The sequence below is a fragment of the Cygnus atratus genome, chromosome 18 (genome assembly GCF_013377495.2).
Source record: "Cygnus atratus isolate AKBS03 ecotype Queensland, Australia chromosome 18, CAtr_DNAZoo_HiC_assembly, whole genome shotgun sequence".
Classification (NCBI taxonomy): Eukaryota; Metazoa; Chordata; class Aves; order Anseriformes; family Anatidae; genus Cygnus; species Cygnus atratus.
Window position 1 is genome coordinate 1,199,898 of NC_066379.1, and position 24,452 is coordinate 1,224,349.

General features: G+C 47.5%; 1 protein-coding gene across 1 annotated transcript in view; it reads left to right on the forward strand.

Moving 5' to 3' along the window:
• DNAH9 (dynein axonemal heavy chain 9) overlaps positions 1 to 24,452 on the forward strand; it is a 193,979-nt gene that overhangs the window by 38,726 nt on the left and 130,801 nt on the right. The window contains exons 23-37 of the mRNA XM_035561934.2: positions 864 to 989; positions 1,638 to 1,877; positions 2,937 to 3,097; positions 4,199 to 4,355; positions 5,229 to 5,333; positions 8,426 to 8,583; positions 11,027 to 11,165; positions 12,378 to 12,665; positions 13,140 to 13,350; positions 15,638 to 15,765; positions 16,274 to 16,382; positions 16,798 to 16,945; positions 18,595 to 18,769; positions 23,268 to 23,441; positions 24,205 to 24,412. Of these exons, the coding sequence (XP_035417827.1) occupies positions 864 to 989; positions 1,638 to 1,877; positions 2,937 to 3,097; positions 4,199 to 4,355; positions 5,229 to 5,333; positions 8,426 to 8,583; positions 11,027 to 11,165; positions 12,378 to 12,665; positions 13,140 to 13,350; positions 15,638 to 15,765; positions 16,274 to 16,382; positions 16,798 to 16,945; positions 18,595 to 18,769; positions 23,268 to 23,441; positions 24,205 to 24,412 (2,527 nt within the window). The remainder of the gene's footprint in view (positions 1 to 863; positions 990 to 1,637; positions 1,878 to 2,936; positions 3,098 to 4,198; positions 4,356 to 5,228; positions 5,334 to 8,425; positions 8,584 to 11,026; positions 11,166 to 12,377; positions 12,666 to 13,139; positions 13,351 to 15,637; positions 15,766 to 16,273; positions 16,383 to 16,797; positions 16,946 to 18,594; positions 18,770 to 23,267; positions 23,442 to 24,204; positions 24,413 to 24,452) is intronic.

The following is a 24,452-nucleotide window of genomic DNA, read 5'->3' on the forward strand; positions in this document are numbered from 1 at the left end:
GAGGTGGTTGTGTAACTTAACTCCTTCTTACTCCACAGCCCTTGGTCTCACTGTGGTTAGGTCCTCACTGAAGTGAGGCATAGGCATTGCAGTCCACAGTGGTAGCACGAGCTGGGGCCTTTGTCCAGATAGTATTTATTTATTTATTTTAAAATTTGTAAGACACTTTGAATGCTATTCTTACACCTTATTACAAATTTACTCAGTAAGGGAGTGGCTGCATGTTGAAAATAGATTAAGCTATTCCAAAGTACCTCTGCATGGGCATCTTTTGAAAGAGTAGGCTTTTTTCTTATTTCCTCATCTTCATTCCTTTATAGGATAAGTTAAAGTATGAAATTTAAGAATCCCATTATCACTCAGCTAATCTGTTCCTGTAGTTGCACCTTTCTGCATGGACTGTTATAGGAAGCTGGAGTGTGTATCAGTCACTGAACTCCACAGTGATGGAGCTTGCTGCATTTATATTATCTTCTCTGGGAGGACTTAGCCTTTGAAATACTAATTTCAGTCGGAATCTTGTTCCCAAGTTCATCAGCAGCTTTTTCTGCTGCTGGGAGATTGTGTCCACGTCCTAGGTGTGATTCTTTTCACGGCCTGGAGGTGGAACATGCTGTTCCACTCATCGGTGGAGTTCATTTTGGTTTCTTCTATAGCTGGAGTTCAAGTAAAATCTGCCTGTCATTGTTAGAGTCTACACATGCTAATCGTGTAGTACCAGAGTCATTTAAATCAACTGAGTCTGAATGAGGCTGAGGCATGGTTAACTCAAGAGTTGAGATGCTTGTGCCATTCTGTATCTTCACTAATTGCCAAAAGTGCTTAAGAGCAGATGTGTTACTGTCATTTAATCTCCTTTCCAGGTTGAGGTCTGGCTGAATCATGTACTGGACAGCATGAGGGCTACAGTTAGAGATGAGATGACAGAAGCTGTATCAGCTTATGAGGAGAAGCCAAGGGAACAGTGGCTCTTTGACTACCCTGCCCAGGTATCTGTTGCTGTTCACCTCTTCTCGGGCTGGTGCATGGGAAAGGCAGCTCTTGGCTTCCCCTTCAGTCCTGCCCTTCCCATCTTATAGAAATGGCCTCTAGCTGTGAGTGGGGGTGTTCCTGGTCTCCACTGTGCTGTCCAGGAGGGATGTTGTCCTTTATCCTGTCAGTCTCCTGATGGATTTTCCAGGCTGATCCCCATGCAGGGAAAATACACACTTGGTCGGGTTACATATCTCATGGGCTTGGGCAGTGCCTACTTCACCCTGTGAGTCAAAGAGAAGTTTAGATGCCCAGCGAAGGAAAAAGGTGCAGCAGGAAAATGAATCGTGAGGTCTAATGAGAGGAAAGAGCCGCTCACGTGCACCTCTGGCAGCCTTGTGGTCTCCAGCTCTTCCTCCTCTGCTGTGTCTGGCATGCAAAAGGTGCTCATTTACAAATAAGTAGCTGCTAAATATGTCTATCATTGATATGCTTTAAATGAATGTCGTAGGGCAGGTCCCTGTTGTCCTGTCTGTTGTGAATACTGTATCAAAAATATTTAATTTCACGTCATGGATACTTCTTTGATCTCCCCATGGATCAGACACTCAAACGTAAGGAAGTTCTGCTGTTTTCCCTGATACTGAGTCAGCCTCTTTCCCTAGGTGGCTCTTTCCTGCACCCAGATTTGGTGGACGACCGAGGTTGGGATTGCCTTTGCCAGGGTGGAGGAAGGCTACGAGAATGCAATGAAGGAATATCACAAGAAGCAAGTGACCCAGCTGAACACCCTTGTAACCATGCTGATTGGGCAGCTCTCCAAGGGTGACAGGCAGAAAATCATGACCATATGCACCATCGATGTCCACGCTCGGGATGTGGTGGCAAAGATGATAGCGCAGAAGGTTTGTGTTTGCAGCTCAGCGTGGTCCTGGTCTGAGTATTAGAGTGGGGGTTAAGGGGGAGATGGACCAACCACAAGCCGTTCAGCCCACTGCCTCAGTGGGAGACACAGGGCTGATTTTACTTGGGCAGCGTTTATGGTGAGGAGGCAAAAAGCCCTTGTCAGCCATGCAGTGCTGCGCTGCATCAGGACCCTGCAACACAGAGGGGCTGCTTGTAACTGCCACAGACTCACGCCAGGAGTGAGAGAGTGGCCCTAGGCCCTTGTGCCCAGGCACATGTTGGCAGGCAATGGCGTCATGCTGGGAAGCTGCTGGATGTGGTCTCAGTTACGGATTTAAAAGGTCAGAAAAAGCATTCGGGCTTTCTGTTTTGTAGCCTCCTTGATCTGGTGTGGGGCCACAGGGACTTCTTCAGGTCTCCCTTTGTCCTGTACACCTTTTGTGCCAAATGTCTAGCCCTGTAGCTGGATGGGAAGGGGTCCTGCATGCACTGAGTTTTGGCTCCACTCCCAGCCTCCATGTGTCCTCTCGGAGGAAGCCAGCCTGCTCACAGAGCTTCTGGCTCCAGGGGCTCAGCTTGGCTTGGTGGTGCCTTGGCCCAGTTTGCAGTAAAACTGTCCGTCTCCTGGTGGCCTGACTGCCAGTTGTGCAGAGAGCACTGGCCATGGGTGCCCTTGTCTCCTGTCCCCAGCCTGTTTCCCTGGTGCTGTCTGCAGCCCCTTCCTTGTCAAGACAGCCTCTGCTCCTTCTCTTAATCTGTTTGCTTTATAAAATCCTCTTCACAGCTTGCTGCTTCTTAAGTCTCCTCTTCAGAAGTCTTTCTGTGCTGCTCTTTCACTTGGATATTCTTTTCGTCTCCTACCAATGTGGTCACTGATTTGTTTCTTCCCCTGTTCTGGTAGGAGATAGGGAGGTGATGTTTCTTACTGCACCTGGCTTCACAGTGAAGACCAATCTGTCCTCGATTAAAACTTCACTGCAGTCACTGTTTTCGCACCCATGTCATGTATGCCCAGCATCCCTGGCCTTCCTGTGATGGTGCTTGTGGTTGTGTTGCAGGTGGACAACGCGCAGGCGTTTGTTTGGCTGTCACAGCTCCGGCACAGATGGTCGGATGAGGAGCGTCACTGCTTTGCCAACATCTGTGACGCCCAGTTCCTCTACTCCTACGAATACCTTGGCAATACCCCTCGGCTTGTGATCACTCCACTGACCGACAGGTAGGTCCCCAGGCACAGCTGGGCTTCGCCATGCAGTCAGACGCAGTTGCCAAACATGGATGGGTTTAGTTTTGACACCTGCGTCCCTCTTGTTCTTTCTCCACGTCCCAGTAATCTGGTGGCAGAGCTTTAACTCTCACCTGATCTGTGATTTGATGGTAGTACCTGCTGGGGTGTCTGTGCCTCAGTTACCGGAGTGGGATTATCTCACAGATTAAGATGCTCACCTGTGGGTGTTTGCCTTTCCATGGGATGTCCACGCTATTTAGTTGGTGGTTCTAGAAAACTTTTTTTCCCATCTTGAAGTAGACACCTACTGCTTGGTTCAGTTGTCACAATGGGGGCACCTAGAGTGACTTGAGATGCTCTGCAATGTTCCAGCTGGCTTCTGGCTGTCAATCCAGAAACATTCAAGTGTTCTGTGGACCCTGTGTCACATCTTCCCACCCTATGTGACATCTCGGTGGCCGGATGGAGGGAGGAGGGAGCACCTCAGGTGGCTCAGGCCAACCATATTAGCCAGCTGAGCCAAGCCCCTGTGTACTATCAGGTTTTGACCATATTGACTGCAGCTCTGTGGCTTATACAGGGAGTACAGACACTGTGTGTGTGGGCACCTCCCTGGTGTCTGCCATCAGCATGACAGAGGAGCTTTGGGGCTTGCTGCAGCATTGGGTGGGATCATTCCTAGGCTGTCTGAGCAGGTTTCTGCAAGTCATGGGGAATGGGATGCTCTGGGGTGGATAGCACTGGACGGCAAGAGGAAGGGCTTTCAGAAGAACCAACCTTTTCCCATGCTATGTGGGATATGCCCAATATCAATGATCATTATGGGGTTTCAAAGAAAGCTCAAGTCTGGACATGAAGACCCATCAGCAGACTGGTGGAAGATGGTGAGTATCTCTTAGAGAAAACAGAACCAGGCAGGGGTGGTAGAGGAGGAGCTTTAGCTTGCACATGCACTCTGCTCATGTATTGCTTTGCAGAAGAAACGATCTCCTGGGTGCGCTGCCTCAGCCCCATTGCTCTGCACCCCAACAGTGACCTGTAGGACCAAGTCTCAGTCTTGTTCTTTTCTCCCTTCACCTTTTGCTGTGAAAGATGTTACATCACCCTGACGCAGTCACTGCACCTGACCATGAGCGGAGCACCTGCAGGCCCTGCAGGCACTGGCAAGACAGAGACTACTAAAGATTTGGGGCGAGCCCTAGGCATCATGGTGTATGTGTTTAACTGCTCCGAGCAGATGGACTACAAGGTACTGCTCCCCCCTTGGCCACAGTGCTGTGACGTTGGGCTGGGGATGTTTGGGGCCTGACGAAACCTAAGGACAGAGTAATCCAACTGAGATCACTCTGGTCCACCACCTCTCCTCAGATCTCTGCTATGTTCCTTTCTGCTGAACTCCTCCTTCTTTTTCCGTTTCTTTTCTAAGACTTGCATGCAGTTCTTTGGGAGGCAGAAGCCTGAACTGTGATCTCTGCCTCATTACACCTTTCGCTTCCCTTTTGGAGTTCGATTTTTCATGTGAAATGCTTAAAAAATTTTGGCCTGTTCAGTTGAGACTGAGGCTGTGCTGCTACTCTGGCCCTGGTCATTTCTCCCCACCATGCTCCTGGCATCAGAAGGAACCTGGCCTGGCTTTTTCAGGATCCTCTGCCAGAATAAAGGCAAAACCTGCTGAAACTTCAGTCACTGCAGAAGGTTGGATCGTCAGGTTGAGTTTTGCTCTCTGCTGGTCTGGCATGGTACAGTAATTTTGGTAGCCTCAGATCATATTTTATTCAGTTTATGGGCTCTCCCAGGAAGTAGGGCCATAAGTAATTCAGCACAGGTGACCTTTAAATGAAACTAGTGCACAGATATATCGAGAAAGTGCAATTAGCAAATCAAGTGGCAAACTGTGCAGAGCTATAAATATTATAATTGAGTTGTCCCTGCTGTTTCCATGCACTTTTCTAAATACTCACAATAGACTGTAAATTGCTATAAATAAACAGGCTGGGAAATAAGATCTCCCCCCCTAAACAGGCTGGGAAATAAAATCTCCCCCCCTGTCCCCCCACCGGAGTTGCTTCCATTTGTAATTTCATTCTTGTAAGTTTGTATTTATTTTATTTTTATTTTCCAGTCTTGTGGGAATATTTACAAAGGCCTTTCACAGACGGGAGCCTGGGGCTGCTTTGATGAGTTTAACAGGATCTCAGTTGAGGTCCTTTCTGTGGTGGCTGTACAGGTGAGTGGAGAAATGCTCATAAAAAAACACGAACAAGACAGAGCCACGTTGTACTCTTCACAGTGAGAGTAAATATGGAAAGTGCATTTTGCTGGTTTCACAGTTCGGTGTGTAGGCAGGTGAGGGATTATATCCCAAGATTAATCACATGAATATTAACAGCACTGACAAAATGTAGCAGTAATATGCTGAAAACATTTTTGTTGCTTCTTCTCCTTCCTGCAGTTACAGCATTTGTGTTGAGGCAATTCTTTATAGCACCTTCTTCCAGATCAGTATGCACTGTGGCTCTGTACATAGTCTTCCTGAGGAAGACACTTGTATCATTAACGTGCTGTGATATAGTTGTAGCACATCATTTCAGGGGGGAGAACTGTGTTATGGCTACTCAGTCTGCCGTGCAGGGAATAATTTTCATGGAGGAGAGGGGGATGTTTGGGACTAATCCATGATCTTCTGGACTTCCTGGGGGTTACTTATGGCCTTCAGTCAGGCACAACTTGTGAATCATATGTAACAAATAGGAATATGTCCAAGATAACAAAATTCATGCTTACCTGTCACCAAGACTCAGCAGTCTGTTTTCCTTCTTTTTCATGTGGATGTAGGTTTCATTTCAGTATCTGTCATGATGAAATGCCTACAGAGGGCATTCCCAGCTGAGTGGCACAGTTCCTAGAAGGAAAGCCTGCAGCCCCATGGGTGCAGCTTGGTGCATGCCCATGCTGATGTGGGACAGATGATACTCAGGAACTGGAACCCCCGACAGATCTGCAGCCTTGCTTGATGTGCTTGCCTCAGATAAACTGAGAGCATGGAGTTAAAATTCAAAGAGGGCTACTTGAGCTATGCATGGTTATACAGAGGTGTTTTCCCTGAAGTATGGTTTCTTGTCTCCTTCTTAGTTTAACTGTTAAGTTCATTTAATTGGTGAGTCCTATATAAAGCACATCAGCAGCCCTGAGAGAGGGGCTGAAAAGGAGACTGCCCTCCCCATCATGCTGGGGAGTTCTGTTCTCTTGTGCTTATATGTATTCTGGCACTTTGCCGCCTCCTCCTCCTCCCCTTACTGGCCAATGAGGAAATCTGGAATTATTTTATGCGGAGGGAAGGATGGCATGAGGAGAGGCTCTCTGCACGCTGCTCATTTGTGCCTGGTGAGTGGTGAAGGAGCATCGAGGGGAAGCAGGTGTGAATCCCCTCTGGCAGGGGCTGAAATCTGGGACAGCCTGGCAGAAACCACTGGGCATCAGGGTGAGAGCAGGCCCTGCTGCTTCTCCTGGCACTTGCTTTGAAGGTGAGAGCTGTCTGGATGTTGTCCAGATCCTAAACCACATTGATGTCCTCTGAAAACACCAGGGATGTGTGTGCAGAAAGGTTGTCTGGATAACCTGTAGCTTCCAAACTCCAACAAGAGTTTGGGAGGAGAGTGGGTGCTTGGTTGCACTGTCCAGAATGAGACAGTTCTGACATGGGCAGCACTGAAAATTTTGAACCTCGGGGAACTTCATTGTGAAAAATTGGGATAATGAAAGATTTAAGTTCTGGACCCAAGTGTCAGTTGAGTGCAGTGTTTTTAGGATCCCAGTGTTTGACTGGGGTGCAGAATTCTTCCTAGACCCCCTTTTGGACTCAATTTTGCAGAAAGAAAGATCTAGAACTCAGAAGTTTCTACACTCTTGTAGGTGTTTCAGCCAGAGACGTTCTGAACCCCTCTATGGACTCTTCACTCTTCTCATCTTCCTCTCAGTCATAATTAGTACCTTATGTGACATGCCCAAGAAGCCCCAGGCGGGTACAGGAGTTTGTGTGTCTTTCCCTCAATTTCTCTTCCGTCAGATTCTAGTTTAAGGTTGTCATTGAAAGAAAGTCTTTGAGGATCTTAAAATAAAAGGGGAAGCTGAACAAAAGAAGCCCAGATATGACTCAACTGCTAATGATTCTCTCACTCCTGGCTGGAGCACCGCATCTGAAGAAAGCAGCACGGCTGTCATTCCATCATCGTGTCTCCTGGCTGCTATTAGGAGTGTAACCATGGCGATGTTTAATTGGCTGTCTTAGTCATGCAGCTACTGTCGATATGGTTCCTTACAGAAAAAAAAAATCGATTAATTGCTTAACTTTAAGATAGCAAACATTAGTAAGGTTAGAGTGGTGAAAATAGATTTCTCCCTTGCTAAAGTTCTATTTGCAAAAAGATGATCTAGCTTTAATAAACTCAATCTCTTTGGAAGGTGAGGAATGAGAACAAAACTGCAATCAGGCAAATGTAAAAGACTGTAATATTAGTGGGCGAAGGTGGCAGGGGAAGCCTTCTGCCTTGTGGTTTTGGTTTAAATTAAGCATCTGATGTTTCAAAATCTTAACAAGTGATATAAAGCTTGATATAAAGAGGCCAGGTTCATTGGGAAATGCTGCTCCTTTTCTGGGCCTAGCATTTTAGTCAAGGGGCAGGACAGGCACAGGAGGGTTTTGGGATGCCCTGAAGACAACTGAGTGTGGGGTGAGAGGAATAGGGTGAAGGGAGTCCAGCCCATGTTGTGTCAGACTCTTGGGACTGCGCTGGGGTGTTGGCTGTGTTGTGGAGGTGCGGGCAGCCCCGCGTCTTTTCTTGGTGTCTGGCCTCCTGCTAGGCGAGGAAGTTGAAAGACGTGACTTGGCTGTTAGCGGGGTTTTTGCTGTGAGATGTGCTGAGAAGTCTCCCGTGGCTGATGTCAAAAGCCTGGGTGAGGTGCAGGTGGCTTTGGGGGCATTTCATGCTCCTGGGCTGCTCACGTGGACCCGTGTTTCCCCAGTGTCTTTTGGAGCAATGGTGCAGATTCTTGCAGCTCCTTTGCACTTTGCCCAGACTCTTCAGTTCTCTCCTCTGCTTTGACTGTGATGGGAGATTGATACTGGTACACAGATTTACTCCAGTGTATAAAGATTTATAGAGTTGGTTAAAAAAAAAAGAGGGGGGGGGGAGGAAGGGATATGGGGAACAGCGATAAGCCCTGTCTGTTATGGGGCCAAGTGTCAGGAAAGCAGTACTGTCTTCTGATGTGTTTTTTCATACCTGAAAATCAATACTAAAATTTTGCCTTGGTTCCTAGGTAAAGAGTGTGCAGGATGCAATAAGGGAGAAGAAGAAATCCTTCAATTTTCTTGGAGAAGACATTAACTTAGTACCTTCAGTAGGTATTTTCATCACCATGAACCCTGGTTATGCAGGGCGAACTGAGCTACCTGAGAATTTAAAAGCTCTATTTAGGTGAGTCTGGGTTTCGTGACCTGTATAAGACTGGCAAAAATTGGTGTTTGGGATGTAGAGTCATAGAATGGTTTGGGATGGAAGGGACCTTAAAGATCATCTAATTCCAACCCCCTGCCATGGACAGGGACCCCTTCCACTAGATCAGGTTGCTCCAGGCCCCATCCAGCCTGGCCTTGAACACCTCCAGAGATGGGGCATCCACAGCTTCTCTTGGCTACCTGTTCCAGTGCCTCAGAGTAAAAAGTTTCTTCCTTACATCTAATTTAAACCTGCCCTCTTTTAGTTTAAAGCCATTACTCCTTGTCCTATCACCACACTTCCTGACAAGAAGTCCCTCTCCGTCTTTCCTGTAGGCACCCTTTAGGTACTGGAAGGCCACTATAAGGTCTTCCCGGAGGCTTTTCTTCTCATAAAGAGAAGCCTTTTCTCAGGCTGAACAACCCCAATTCCCTCAGCCTGTCTTCATAGGAAAGGTGCTCCAGCCCCTTGATCATCTTTGTGGGCCTCCTCTGGACTTGTTCTAATACTTCCATGTCCTTCTTATACTGGGGGCCCCAGAGCTGAATGCAGGGCTCCAGGTGGGGTGTGATGAGAGCAGAGCAGAGGAGGACAATCCCTTCCTTTGCCATGCTGGCTGTGCTGCTTTTGTTGCAGCCCAGGGAGCAGTTGGCTTTCTGGGCTGCATGAGCACATTGCCGGCTCATGTGGAGCTTCTCATCCACCAACACCCCCAGGTCCCTCTCCTCAGGGCTGCTCTCAATCCATTCCCTACCCAGCCTGTGTTTGTGCTTGGGATTGCCCTGACCCAGATCCAGGGCCTTGCCCTTGGCCTTGCTGAACCTCACGAGGGCCGCAGAGGCCCACCTCTCAGCCTGCCCAGGCCCCTCAGGACAGCAGCCCTTCCCTCCAGCACATCAACCGCACCACACAGCTTGGTGCCGTCGGCAGACTTGCTGAGGGTGCGCTCAGTTCCCCTGTCCACATCCGTGACAAAGATGTTAAACAGTGCCGGTCCCAGTGCTGACCCCTGAGGAACACCACTCGTTACTGATCTCCACCTGCACACTGAGCTGTTGACCGCAACTCTTTGAGTGAGACCATCCAGCCAATTCCTTACCCACCAAGTGCTCCATCCATCACATCCATGTCTCTCCAATTTAGAGACAAGCATATCATGGGGGACAGTGTCAAATGCTTTGCACAAGTCCAGGAAGATGATGTCAGTTGCTCTTTTCCTGTCCACCAATACTGTAGGCTTGAGTTTGTTTCCGTGGGCAATATCCAGGCTTGAGTTTTTTTCCGTGGGGAAATGCATTGGGGATTCACAGATTTCTGCCTTGCACAAGAAGCCAGGGTCTGTGAATACAGAGGCAGGGAAATTGAGCTGTGTCCCTTGCAATGGTAAAGTCAGTGCATGACCTGGTTTACAGGAGTAGTCCTGGAAGATAACGCTGTACATTCACTGCCCTCTTATGTCTGCAAACCAGCTCCTCGTTTGCTGTAAACAAAGGCTGTTGCTGCCTTTTGGCCCATTTCTCGGTACCTGAATATGGTGAAAGCACAGCCCTGGTCCTTCATCTGGACAGGGCATGATCGTTTGTCTGCTTCCCTTGCACTTAACTGTGGAACAGCACTCCCAGATGGCCACATTCTCTGTGTGCTTTGCTCTGGGATTCGTTATCCCACTCGCTTCGTTACCACAAGTCTCTCCGTGAGCTTGCACAACCATTTCCCCACCAGCACGTTTCTCAGACTTGTGGTTGGTGGGCATGCACAGGGCTCTCACCCCCACCTCCCTTCCCCTCCAGCTCCCACACCAGCACTACCTGTACTGGGAGAGACCCATCCTGTTTTAGAAGCAGTGCTAAGACTTTGCGTAAGGTGGGGGAGAGGACCCAGTCTGTGTCAGTCTGTATACAAATTCCTTGGCCAGGCCACCGTTTTTGTCCTTTCCCAGGTATCACACATATAATTCACTGTTGCTGATTCAGGCAGCGCTGCCAGCATTTGGTATTCTATCCAGCAGGATAAGACTATTGCCTGGAAAGGCAATCTTGAATCATTGTAGGAAGGAGGCTTCAACAACTGTATTTTCTTCTGAGCGCTGTGTTTTTCCTTCATTCGTGCTGGCACAGGTGTTTTCAGGTGAACTTAAAGGCAAGCTCATGTTTCAGCTCAGAACAGAGCTCAGAGAAACCCAGCAAGAGCTGGACAGGCTGCTCCTGTGCCATAGGGATTGGCATAAGCAGCGGTATAGAATTAGAGAATCATAGGGTGGTTTGGGTTGGAAGGGACACTAATGTCATCTAGTTCCAATCCCCCTGCTATGGGCAGGGACACCCTGTAGTGTAGGCTTTATATTCTGTTATATTCCTGTTCCTTAGAAGACCTGCAGTCAAGAAATACTTGTTCTGCACTGTTTTCTCTCCTGTCTCTTCAGGCCGTGTGCGATGGTTGTGCCAGACTTTGAGCTGATCTGTGAAATTATGTTGGTGGCTGAGGGATTCATTGAGGCCCGCGCATTATCCAGGAAGTTCATTACTCTGTACCAGCTCTGCAAAGAGCTCCTGTCCAAGCAGGTGAGCCCGCTTCCATGTCTGGACAGTGCAATGAAGCATCTGGATCTCCAAAGTCACCAGGAACAAGGTGCTTTGCCATTTCAGCTCTGTGGCTCAAGCTTCCCAGTTTTTCTTTAATGGCTGCGGTTGTGCTGGCAGCTGGGAGAAGGTTTGTGATGAAATTGTTTTACTAGGAGATCTGCAGGGACATACGTACTTGACCAGCTGTGTTACTGTGAGAGATTTTCCTGGGGGTTCAAATGATACCATGTTTGGGGTAGGTTCATTGACCCTTTGCTTTCCAGTCTGTTAGTTCCTATTGATTCTCTGTCCTGCAAGAGTTTTACGATGTTGGTCCCTCTCTGAGTTCAGCCTCATGGTTCCCTGTCTTGTCAGATGTTGACCAAGTAGGGTTGCTTTCAGTGCAAAGCTCTAATTAGATTGCTCTTTGTCATCATTTGTATAAATCGAAGCTGGGTCCAGAGAAGAACTGAATCAGGACTCCAGGTGGAAAACCTGACCATGGCTGTGCCAGCACGAGGCTCGGGGACGTGCCTGGTCACAGAAACTGTGCTGTGTCTCAGAGGCCTTGGTGGAAGCTGTGGTCTGTCACTCGGAACAGTCAGGTGTCGCGTTGTGCTCTGAAGGGTGTTAACAAAGCAGGGATATAAAGAGATGCTTGGTGGCTTGAGATCTCCTCTAATGCCTCTCTGTGGTCCTTTTTCAGCAGTGCCCTCACTGGCCCCACTCAGTGGGCTGCGTCTGGAGCCTAATGTGACAAACGTGGTAATCTTGTGGAGAAACCTGGGTATCTGGGACCTCATAATTCACTAACAAGCCTTTCACCTGGGTAGCTTGTGCAGATCCAGGTTGGGCTACCATGGGTCTGGCTGGCCTTGCTTTAGCTGCCTTGTCATTTAGGTGAAACAAATTGCTTAGTTCTTGCTTAGTGCGTGTCCTACTGCTGTTTTTACTGCTAGCTCTGAGCCCACGTGGTGGTAGGAACAGCTGAGCTGTCTGACTCTTTAATACTGCCCCTGACAGGAATCTCAGCTACTGAAATGGAAATGGGGTTACTCAGGCTGGAGGAGGTCTCTGGCCGCAGTGCAAATAACAGATTTGGATGTATTTCCCTTGCCAGCTTGTCTGGCCATTTGGAGCTGCTGGGTCTTGCCCCCGCATGGCAGTGTGCTGTCTAAGCATAAATTCATCCCTCCTTTTTCTCCTGTGTAGGATCACTATGACTGGGGCTTGCGGGCTATCAAGTCAGTGCTAGTTGTCGCTGGCTCCCTCAAGCGAGATGACCCAGAGCGACCTGAAGACCAAGTTCTGATGCGCTCTCTTCGTGACTTCAACATCCCCAAGATTGTGACTGATGATGTACCGGTGTTTATGGGGCTGATTGGGGATCTTTTCCCTGCGTTGGATGTGCCTCGGAAACGAGACCTGAATTTTGAGTCTTTTGTGAGGCAGGCTGTGTTGGACCTCCGACTGCAGGCTGAGGACAACTTTGTGCTCAAAGTAAGACCAAGCGATCTTCTGCCATACCCACATCTCCGTCAGGTCATATGGGTTTTCTCAATCATCTTTGCTTCTACAGAGAGGGCTCTGTGCAATATTCTCCTTGCAGACTGACCTTGATGGAGGACACAGTGTACTATGATGGTTTTGATGCAGTCATGCCTGCCAAAAGACAGCACTGACTCACTCCCTGAGTTTACAAAGAGGCTAACCCTTGTAGCTTCATGACAGCATGGCCTCTGGAGAGCAGAGCCTTGTCAGCTGATGGCTGACAGATGAAAATACTGGTGGAGGTTTGACTGCAGGCTGAAGTTTTCACCCATTGTGATTAGAGTGGCTATACCAAACTCAAGACCAAATTGATTTGTGCATCTTGGTCACATCTTTCTAAACAAAAAGCCCAATGGAATCTGCTTTGTAGAGCTGATCTGTAATATGGCATCTTTGTATGAAATTTGGCCATGTTTTTCTCAGGTGGTGCAGCTGGAGGAGCTGCTGACAGTTCGGCACTCTGTCTTTGTGGTGGGTAACGCAGGCACGGGCAAGTCCCAGGTGATGAGATCTCTGCACAGGACTTACCAGATAATGAAGCGACGGCCTGTCTGGACAGACCTCAACCCTAAAGCTGTCACCAACGATGAGCTTTTTGGGATCATTAACCCAGCAACGAGAGAATGGAAAGATGGTGAGTGTATTTTCATCCCTGAATCTGTAGGGAAAAGAAGGAATTATTTTTTTTTTTTAATGAACTGTCTGAGCAGCAGCCGGATGACTGGTTCTTTGTATGCAGGTCTCAAAGCCCAGGTGCTTCTCTGCTGCTCACACCCACGTGAGAGTTTGTGGTTGAAAGGATTTATAGGGTGTTTTAGCTATTTGATCTTCAAATGGGAAGTGTAGCATAAACCTGCTTTATCCTATTGCCCTAAGGATAAATGTCATGTCCATTAAGACCAACAGTTACTAGCTCCTAAATGGGGCAGACAGTCTTTTGGAGTGGGCTGGACTAGTGGCAGAAGAGAGGTAGGTGCTAGGTTCCCCTCTGCCCAGGGGTGTACGCTGGGGTCCCCCAGTGTGTGCCATCGCTGTCACTGGTAGCAAACACAACCAGCTTTTAAAATGACGCTTTTCCACCACAGTATTTTCCACCAAATATTGCTTTCCTGTCTCTGCAGTACATCATTGTTTGCCAATCTGTTGATCGTGATCACTCCTGAGGAAAACAAGCTGCACATTTAAAACTTTCTGAAAGGTCACGGAGGTCTAGAGTGAAACTTTTGGTTCTGTCTCATATGGAAAGGCAGCTTTGATTTACGTTGGCAGCAGGTTTCGGAGGTGTGGGGGAGGTGAGGAAAGACATTGCTGTAAATCATTCTCGGACAGAATCTCACCAGGAGATGAACTGCCGCCCACCTCTCCTGGCCCCCACTGTGGACCTGACCTGACCCCCCTGATTTGTTCTAGTGTCAGGGTTACTTTCATTTTAATTGTAATTAGGGACCCTAAATCAAAAATGACAGAGGGGAGCGTGGGGGACAGCCTGAACTATGCAGAGTGGCTGCAGCAGCAGATCAAGGACTGCAGGTACTGAACAGCAGGAGGGACCTTTTAAAGGCAGGTTTCCAGTCTTTTCTAGCCTGCAGCAGAGTGTAGATGGCTCTGTCCTGAGGTTTCAAGGCAAATATCTTTTGTGTTAACTAGTCCTTAAAATTTTGTTTCTTTTTGTCAAATGGCAGCAAGGAGATTTTTCCCACAGTCCAACAAGAGATGATGCTGTCATCCCATCACTCTGTTCATTAATGGGAGCTGAAAAAGCTGTACGTCTTAGATAGTAAAAGGTCCCACAAGGGAATCCTAAAAGTGTTCTTTGTAGAACCAAGCTCCTCGTTTAAGCCCCAAGACAGCTTTGTGGTGTGGATGCACAAGGTTAGAAGAGAGGCACTTTTCTCTCTGCTGCTGTCATGGTGCATATGAGGGGAGCATTGATGCTCTGAGACAGTAGATGTTTCTGATACTAATGATCTTGGGGCAGATTCAGAGGCAGTTTCCAAGGCACGTGCTCAACATGTGAGGAGCTGAGTGGAGGCAGAGACAGTGAAATGTTGTTTTTTTTTTTTTTTGACTTGATCTCAGAATCATATACCTGTTTCGGGTAAGCTGTTCTGCATTTGCTCTATGCAAGCTTTATCTTTGGTCATATAATGCCACTAGCCATTCCTGGTCTGGATCACAAAAAAATAGCTTGTCCTGAAGAAAAGAAGTGGGCTTGTTACAATTCACCAGGAGAGAGGTGCTTTTTTTTCTTTTTTTTTGTTTGCCTGATGTTTTTTCATGAAGACCAGCCTCTCTCCAGGTATTTTCATGTGCAGAGGAGAGAGCGATAGTTTTGTGGAGTTTTCATTTTCTCTGCAGTACTGCTGTTCTATTCCCAGCATCCTTGCTCTTCTTAACATTCATTATTTACTCCCCTCGAGACACTGTATCCTCTCTGTCTCCTTGATTTTACTGACATTTTGTTCTGTCATTCAATGTCATTCTATGCTTGTTCTCCCCTCAGTCTCACTGAAGCCATGACCCAGCATTTAATGCATCTTGATTTCCCTGAAATACTTCGAGCCACAAAAAAACACTTAGAAGAAATTCCAAGGCATATTCAGATGGCTTTCCCTGTGTTGTGTAATTTGTACCTTCTTTTGCCTCTGAGTATCTACTCTTCACTTTTCATATCCCTTATTCTCGGCGGGAATGAAGCTCATGTATAGGTCTTCAGTCATTTTCATAACGATTTCTTCAAAGCAAACTAGACTCATATCATGATATAGAAAAACTTCTTGCTTAAAACATGTACAGGTGCATAGAGTTTTGAATGCTTAAGAGGAAAGCATTCATTATGATAGTTTTTAATAGGATGCTAGAGAAAAATGTTAGAGCAGGTGGCAGATTTGTTCATCATGATATTCTTGTCATCTTCCCAGGACTGTTTTCATCAATCATGCGAGAGCTGGCCAACATCACACATGATGGTCCCAAGTGGATGGTACTAGATGGGGATATTGATCCGATGTGGATTGAGTCTCTTAATACAGTGATGGATGATAATAAGGTAATTAGTATAAGTTAAAGAAGTGGACGTTCCTTGACTGCATGGTGTGGTTCAGCCTAGGAGAAATGCCTATGCCAAAATTACACCTCCTAGAATAATGCAATTTTGGTGATGTTTCTTCAGATATACAAAGCAATATTGCATGAAGAAAATGGTGCGTGAGGAAAATAGCCCAAAGCATGCTTTTATGGGAATTTCCCTTTCCTGGAGAACTGGTATCTTGAGTAACCACAGATGTCCTGGTCATAAGTTCAGGCCCTTTAAAAATGGCAAATAGGGTCATAATTCTGCACCTTTTCTCCCACCCTAAGGGAGCGCTGCTGTTCATTCTGGTCTGTGGAAGAGAGAGGGATCATTCTACTACCTGTTAGAAATTAGTTGCTTTGCTTGGAGGAGCTGAGCTGACAGCAACCAAACTTTAGTGCAAAGTACTGAGCACTTTTCATTCCTCTTCCTGCGGGATGCATTAATCTCAGGATTAAGCTGATAGTCTGTCTGCCACGTGCAGGTGCTGACCCTGGCAAGCAATGAGAGAATCCCTCTGAACCCGACGATGCGGCTGGTCTTTGAGATCAGCCATCTGCGCACAGCCACGCCAGCAACCGTGTCCAGAGCAGGTGAGTCCTGGGCTGAGCTTCAGTCGGGGATGCTGCATGGAGAAAGCAGGGTCTGGTGCCATTAAGCAGTCTTTTGTTGGGCAACTTGGTCCCTGTTGAAAGTTCCCAACCTGGAATCACGCCTGCCTTTGGTGGGCAGAGCATGTCCCGGAAGCACATGGACAAACTGAGGATCCTGTTCTCATACATACATGGAGCTGTGATCATCTTGGAGATTTAGTCTGAGCTCTCTGACTGTTGATGGGTGAGGACAGCTTCAGCAGTGCCGGGAGAGTGCTCCTGTTGTGCAGGGCCCTGTGTGGACAGGGTGGCGTGTAGCTGGTTGTACGAAAGTTGCTGAGCAATTCTGCTGGAGGAAAGGAATGGTCTCTGCTGTGTCCTCATGATATTTTTTTCTCTTACCCTGGGCCGAAAGGGATCCTGTACATCAACCCAGGAGATCTGGGCTGGAATCCTCCAGTGAGCAGCTGGATTGACAGGCGAGAGATCCAGTCAGAAAGAGCCAACCTGACCATTTTGTTTGATAAGTACCTGCCGCCTTGTCTGGACACCCTCAGAACAAGGTAACTTCTGCAGAGTGATTGTATCTCCACCAGCAAAAGCAGGGGGACACCTGTTGCCTTCCAGACCAGCTGTGCTGTGCTGGGGCTGAGGGGCACATGGCGTTGGTGGCAGGGTTTCCTCATTGCACCTGAGAGCCTTGAGCATCACTGGCTTAACTGCAGAGAAACTGTGAAGCAAGGTCTGGGTGCCAACGCTTCTGTCCTTCCTTTGTCGTCTGGGTCTGGTTTTCATCTGATTTTGATTGGTCCTGTACTTCTTGTGTCAGTGCTGCATCTCTTGGAAAGTAAATCCAGGAGATCCTAAAGAGAAGTTGTCTTGGTCTCCTGATGTGTCAGGCTGGACCCAAGTCCACTCCACAAATCACTGTTCAGTAGAAGAGATTTTAGACCATTGCTGAAGTAAAGTTTTCAGCCTGCTGTTTGGAAGGTGAGAGAGAGCAGGTCTCCTTTTTCCTTCTTCCCACTTTTTTTCCCCATCCTTCAGTGATAAGAAAGAAATGGGTGTTTGTGAGAGAGGGTAGGATTGCCCTTGAAGCAGTTATCTCTGGAGTTTCTTTTCCTGATGCATTTGAAAAAAAGGAAGGCAGTATTTGCAGACATCCAGCCTGTCGGATACCAGAGCAATGCATATGAAGAACTTGGAATTTTGGAAAGGCCCTACTGCTCCTTGGCTTAAGTTAGCTTCAAGGTGATGCCAACAGAGAAGTCATGCAGTTCTTGGTTATCGTGGGAGACAGCTCTCTTAATCATAACGTGATGAGGACTGGCCAAGGTAGAGTCCCAACAAACCTGAGTAAGGAAGCTTCTCCCATACTCTGCTTCCTAAATTTCCACCTTCGTTTAAAAAAAAACAAACAACAACAACAACCAAAAGCCACCACCACCAAAAAAAAAAAAAAAAAAAAAAGAAAAAATCAGCATACAGTTGAACATGGGTGCTATCAACCACAATGAGGACGTTTCAGAAGGGTCTGATGTAGTGAAAGCAGTGGCCTTGGAAATAGGAATTGGGCATCTTAATAGGGAACTGCTCCCTGTGAGACCAAGCTAGTTGTAGCTGTTGGCAGCAAGTCCACTGGACATTTCCCACTCTGTTGCTGAACATTGTGTCAGAGCATGAAATCCGTAGGATTAGCTGCAGACAGCCCTGAGCCGAGTATTTTGGTACCTTGCTTAATTCAGAAATTGTAGAACTAACCTTTCAAATAGCTATAATTACTTTATGGAAGACTTCAGTGCTGCTGCAATATTAGTTTGGAATTCTGTAAGTGTAGCTTAAATGAATGTAAAATGGCAAGATGAAAGGGTTTATTTTATTACTCCTCTATTTGACCGCTTTTGAACTCGTTGGGTTCACAGGAAATCATTGCCTTTAGCAAGTCTTCCATTTTACTTCTTTCAAGAGGATCAAAGTTTTAAAATGCTTGAAACTTCTGATTACTGTTATTACTTGTATATGTGCCAGTGCCAGCAGGTCCAAGGAAGAGAATGGGTGTTCTCTTTATTTCTGTACCCCTGAATAAGACACACACTGAAGAAAAGTAAAATGCTAATATTCCAAAAAAGATTTTCTAGACTTGACTTCCTGTGTTGTGACTGTATATCTGGACCCAATTACATTTCCTGTGCTTTCAATTTCCTTCCTTTAGGTTTAAGAAGATTATTCCCATTCCTGAGCAGAGCATGGTTCAGATGTTGTGCTACCTCCTTGAATGTCTTCTGACGGAGGAGAACACACCTCCTGACTGTCCCAAGGAGCTGTATGAGCTTTACTTTGTCTTTGCTGCTGTCTGGGCCTTTGGTGGATCAATGTTTCAAGACCAGGTAAGAAGGAAGCTGCTGCTTCAGCAATCTTCTAAACAGGCTTCTTTTTTTTTCTTTCTTTCTTTTTAGTACTTTCCAAAATGTGCTTTATCAGTAATGCTGGTTTCCTGGGGCTTGCATGTAGATGATAATCAACTAGAAACCTGAATGCAACAATTCAGTTTGCAAAAGACCTCATTATCTGAGGTGTAGCACCAGAGCAGAAAGGCCAAGGGGTCAAGCGATAAAGGCGGAGGGTTGTTTGCTTATGCAGACGTGTTTCACTGGGGAGAAACATGAAGTTAACTTATAGAGGCATGTGGATATGTATAATGTGATCAAATTAAGGCTGATTTATCAGATGAATATATCAGTGGGGCAGTCTTGATCATCAGATTGTGCAGATAGGCATTTCATTGTGCAACACAAACCAGATGGTGCTTTGCCACCACTGGCTTTTATTAAAAATAGGTTTACATCAGGAATCAGTTGTCGTCAATTTGTGATAAAAGCATGTAAGAAAGAGATGTGGTCAGTGGGGCAGGATGGGGATTATGGGTGTCCATTTAAGTGGAAGTAGACAGTAGCTCTGCTCTTTGAGGTACTCTTTGCTTGGAGCATCCTGGAGAGCCTGTGGGACTGTCAGAGAAGCTCAAAAGTTTGGTGCCCTTTGGGTGCTGAAGTCTTCAATCTGGCCAGAAGTGTTATATGGCTGTTGAGCATCTGTGAAAATCATACACGAAAAGTGAAAAAGGGTCCCTCTTTAGAGGGTGTGAGTTCCTCAGGGTCTGGCCAAGGCTCTTCTGACATTTGTCAGGACCTCTTGTCTCCCTTGTCCCACTTTAATGCAGAAAAGTAGCTGCACAGCCAGTTCGTGGAGGTTGGGGTTGATGTTGGCAGGCACTCACCGTGAGCTCCCTCAGGGCAGCCGGCTGTTTGGTGTGTTCTGGTGTGAGCTGCTGGGCTCCGTCAAGCTACTGAGGGACTGATGTCCACACCCAGGATTACAGTGCTTGAGGACACAACCTAGAGGCCAAGATCTCCCTGGGGCAGGAGGGTTAATCAGGCCATGGATCACCAGTCTTTGACATTCAAAGTACACTGGTGTCTGAGAGGTGGAGGAAGACAGGGCACTGCTCTCCATGCTGCTTCCCACAGTACATCTATCCTATGGATTAATCACAGCTGTCAGCCTCCAAATCCATCAGCTTGCTTTAGACGGGGTGGGTGTGATCCCTTCAGTGGTGGTATTGTTATAAGACTGAGTTTTCTCAAGGTCAGTGTTTAATATTGCACATTTTCAGCCCCTCGTCAGACACTGTTGCTCAAAAAGTGGGACAAGCACAGACATTTCCTGCTGAGCTGGAGCACAGCTGCTTTGGTGGAGGCTTTCGTATGGGAACACCATGAGATCCTCTGTAGACTTGCCCTGGGGAAGCAGGGAAGGATGAAGGGGGATTTATTTTCACCCTGGCTCCCTGTTCTGCCCCATTTCCCAGCTGCGTGGCTCAGCTTGGTGCAGCCTGGCTGTCTCTTGATTTCCAAGGAATTGGAAAAGCTGCTGTTTTTTTACAGCTTCCCACTGTTACCAGTAATAACGGACAAGATGACGGTGGGCTGCATGTCCGAGCACCACTGTGACACTGCTGGTGTTGGGGCCACCTTTGGCTCTGTTCCACGGTGTTGTGCCCATGCTTCAATGATGGTTTTGCATCCCCTGCTGGCCTTGCTGCCTCCAGGTAGATGGCTTTGTAAGCTGGAGAATTTGAAAGTCACTGGTTCAGAGGCAGGCAGGAGAAACCTGAGGCACTTAAAGAAGGGTCTAAGAGCGCACATGGTACCTGAAGTCCTGGACTTTGAGTGCCAGGTTGTCAGCAAGTGGCACAGGGGTCAATGTGAGCAGTTGCAAAGCCTGTGTCTAGAGGTATATTGGGCATCTGCTCGAGCTGCTCACTGTGGGTCTGTCCAGTCCCTGCTGGGAATCTGTCTAGTGATTGCATCTCCTTATCAAAGAACACCTCATCCCCACGTCTAAAGCACGTTATCCTGATGTGGGGGTCTGCCCAGTGCTGGGGGACTGCTACTGAGGGCTCAGAGGTCCAGTTCTGATCTTCAGTGGGCCCCTGTTTTGCCTGGACTATGCAGGAGGTCCCTGGAAGGACCTGACGCCAAAGCTTGTACGCCAGCTTGGGCAGAGGCCTTGCCATTTGCAGATGTTGCTCAAATGCTCTCACAGGGTCTCTTTGTATTTTTTCCACGTGCCTCACCAGTGGCCAGAAACACCTGCTGGACTGCTCACATTTGTTTCATAGCAAGGAACAGACGCTTCCCAAAATGAAAAGCAGCACAGCCCGAGCTAGACTCGGTGCCTACCTGGACCCTTCAAGTTCTCTTGATGGCTGTGAGAGCCCAGCTTTCCCAGTCCTTGTGGAGGACTTGACCCCTCCATTTCCCATGTGCCGGCTGGGAAATAATCAGCCTCAGTGTTGTCAGTGCAGAGTGATTAAAAAGAAAACAGCAAAGCCTGGAAGCACTGCTTTTGCTTGCTCCAGCAGAGTGCAACTGCTGCCTAATCATAGGAGCTTAAGGTTCCTTCAGCAAGCTGGTGGGAGCGCAGTTTTGTGGTAGATGGGTGGTATGTTCCCCACAGCCTAGCTCTTTTGCATCCCAGGGTCGGTCTCTGGCATCGCTCTGTGTGGCCCAGCATGGTTTGCAGATGTTTCTGCACTGCCAGGGCCTGGTGGGCCATCAAGCAGCACGCTCTTTGCATCCTTTGTGCGGGTTGCAGGAGGAGCTGTGCACAGGCACTGCATCCCTCTGGGAGATTTGGCTTGGAGGTTGGGCTATGCAGCGCTGCTTTTGATGCTCTGTAAATGTCAGAGCTAAGAGTGTAAGGCTGCAGCAGTCCGAATGAAGGGAAGCCTGATGAAAAATGATCCAATATAAAATCTGTTTATTGCTCTCCATTGAAGGTGCCCTTCGTGTTGACCTTTTGCTGCTGAAATGTCAGGATAAAGAGTCTGGAAGGCTTCCCGCTACTCCACGCTTGTTGGTGGGTAGCGGAGCCTCCGTGTAAAAACAGATGATAGATTTGCCATTTCAAGGCTCTGGAATTAGTGGAAATCCATATAGGGTTTTTATTAAGGAAGCAGTTTGATCTGAAGACTGTTCTGGCAAAGGAGCTGGGGCTGGAGCATCTCCACCAAGCTGCTCGGTGAGGGAAGGCAGGCAGCACAGCTCAGTGCAGCTGCAGGCAGTTTGGATGTGCAGGGGCAAGGGCTCCCTCGTGAGAAGGCTTTTAGCACTGAGGCACATCCCTCTGCTGAAGGCTGCTCTGCAACTGGCACTGAGGAGTTAGAACAACAAGAGAAGGGAGAATTACAGTTATTCTACCTCTCTGAATAGCATGAGGCTGCAAAATCAGGGATACTAATAACCTGTTTTTAAAATCCTCTGGGTTTTTTTGGTGGATGGTAGCTCAGGGGACTTTACAGTGGATGTTCAGCTCATTTCAAACCTGTGTTTCCTGATGGAGGCTTATCAGTCTACAGGCAGCGTGTTGGCAGTCCCAGCTGGGTTTCTGTCTTGGAAAAGCACATCGCATGGCTGTGGGGAGGAGAGTCCCATAGATGCCCCGGGACGACTGTTAAAACTGACTAAATTTTGCATCCATTAAACATCCATTTATTTCACAGACACCGTTTTAACAGTAACTTTCCATTCCTTCCCCTGCCTGCTTCTCCACAGGGCAGAATGCTGAAATACCCACTGTTTGCATGGGGACTTGCCCGGTATCATACAGGAGATCAGTAACAGAAGGGGAAGCTAAGCACATCTTGCAAATCCTGAACCAGTGTCAAAAGCAAAAGCATCATCCTAATTCTTGCAAAATTTCAGATGCTCCAAGATCTCCGTGTGTAGAAAGACGTAGTGGGGAAAGCCGAGACAGCAGATGTTTCCAGGGCAGTGTGGCAGAAATGCAGCAGGGCTGAAGGGGCCTGGTCCCTCTCCGGTGTTTTTGTATAGTGGTACAATTCTGCCTCTCCAGAACGCTGTTGCTTGAAAAGAGGCCAGAAGACAACAACTAAGTATTAACAGACTGACATGATTTATGAGGAAAGGCTTTAGTATGCATGCTTTGACTAACCATGACCACAGATGTAGACGGATGTTGTGTCCTTGTCTGTTGGAAGAAGCAGGCACCAAGAATCAATCAAGTGGTCTGTTTAGTCACAGGCACGTATTTCTCTTTTTCAAATTGATCCATCCATTTAATCTCAGACATACCAAGAGTGATCAACACAGAGGATGAATTATTTGGGTGAGTAAAAAGGAGTGATGAGAAGAAGTGGAGAAAATGAAAAATTAGGCTTAAGAATAGGAAAAAGAGTAAGATCGTTATACTGTGGAATATATTTTAAGGACCAGTCCCCCTTTGGTAGACTCGGACAAGATAACATTCTCCATCACTGATGAATTTCTTGAGATTAACATATTTTCTTTCCCTCTTGTTTTGCAGCTTGTGGACTACAGAGTGGAGTTCAGCAAGTGGTGGGTGGCAGAATTCAAGACTATTAAGTTTCCCTCTCAGGGAACAGTCTTCGACTTTTACGTTGATCCCGAAACAAAGAAGTTTGAGCCTTGGTCTAAACTGATTCCCCAGTTTGAATTTGATCCAGAAATGCCGTTACAGGTTTGTGAGCCGTGTGTGGCTTTGTCAGGGAGGAATTAATGCATTTTAGTGATTGTAAGCGGGCGTTCTGATGAAGTGTGATGAAAGGTCAAGCATTTCTTAATAAGGATGGCTTTCTACATGAGGTACAACTAAATTATCCAGTTTTCTTTGCTGTGCTTTGGCTGTGAAGAGTAGTGTTCCGCTGGCCTTTCAGTTATGACCAATGTACATCAGGGGCAGGCTCAGATCCACCCCAATGACCCAGGAGCGGGTGCCAGGGTGCAGGCAGAGGGGTGGATTTGGCCAAGGAGTGTGGCCCGCAGAAAGAAGTGGGGTGTGACACAATGTAGTGACAAAGCCCCCAAGACGCCATGTTGTCATTCTGTGCCAACCTGAAAATAGGGATGTTTTTTATGGTTTGGCCGAAAAAAGAGAGTTTCTGCAGGTAGAGAATTGTGTTTGCCAGCTACGCTTTTCCTTCCTTTTAGAAGTGCCAATGGGAAAAGATGACTTGAAAGAAATTGTTACCATTTTAGCAAAATGTCTGTTTGTGGGGAGATCCAGATGCTGCTGCCAGCATCCAGCTGTCAAGGTTTCATCTCTGCAGACAGTTTAATTGTAACGGCTGGCAGCAGCTTATCATTCCCCTTCCCAGTGCTATCTAGAAACAGGGGTCTCCTCACCCATTCCTGGCTTTCCCAATTTTTCTTCTCCCCAGAACATGGCTGTGGGATTGTGGCAGTGAAGGGAATCACTCACTTTCTTGTTATTCCCCTCTCAGGCTTGCCTGGTGCCCACTACTGAGACGGTCCGGCTGCGGTACTTCATGGACAGGCTCCTGGAGCGCCAGCGCCCCGTGATGCTGGTGGGCAACGCGGGCACAGGGAAGTCTGTGCTGGTGGGGGACAAGCTCTCCTCTCTGGACACGGATGCGTATGTGGTAAAGAAGGTCCCGTTCAACTACTACACCACCTCTGCCATGCTGCAAGGTGAGGCAACGGCTGGGACACGGGATTTCTGCCTGGCAGG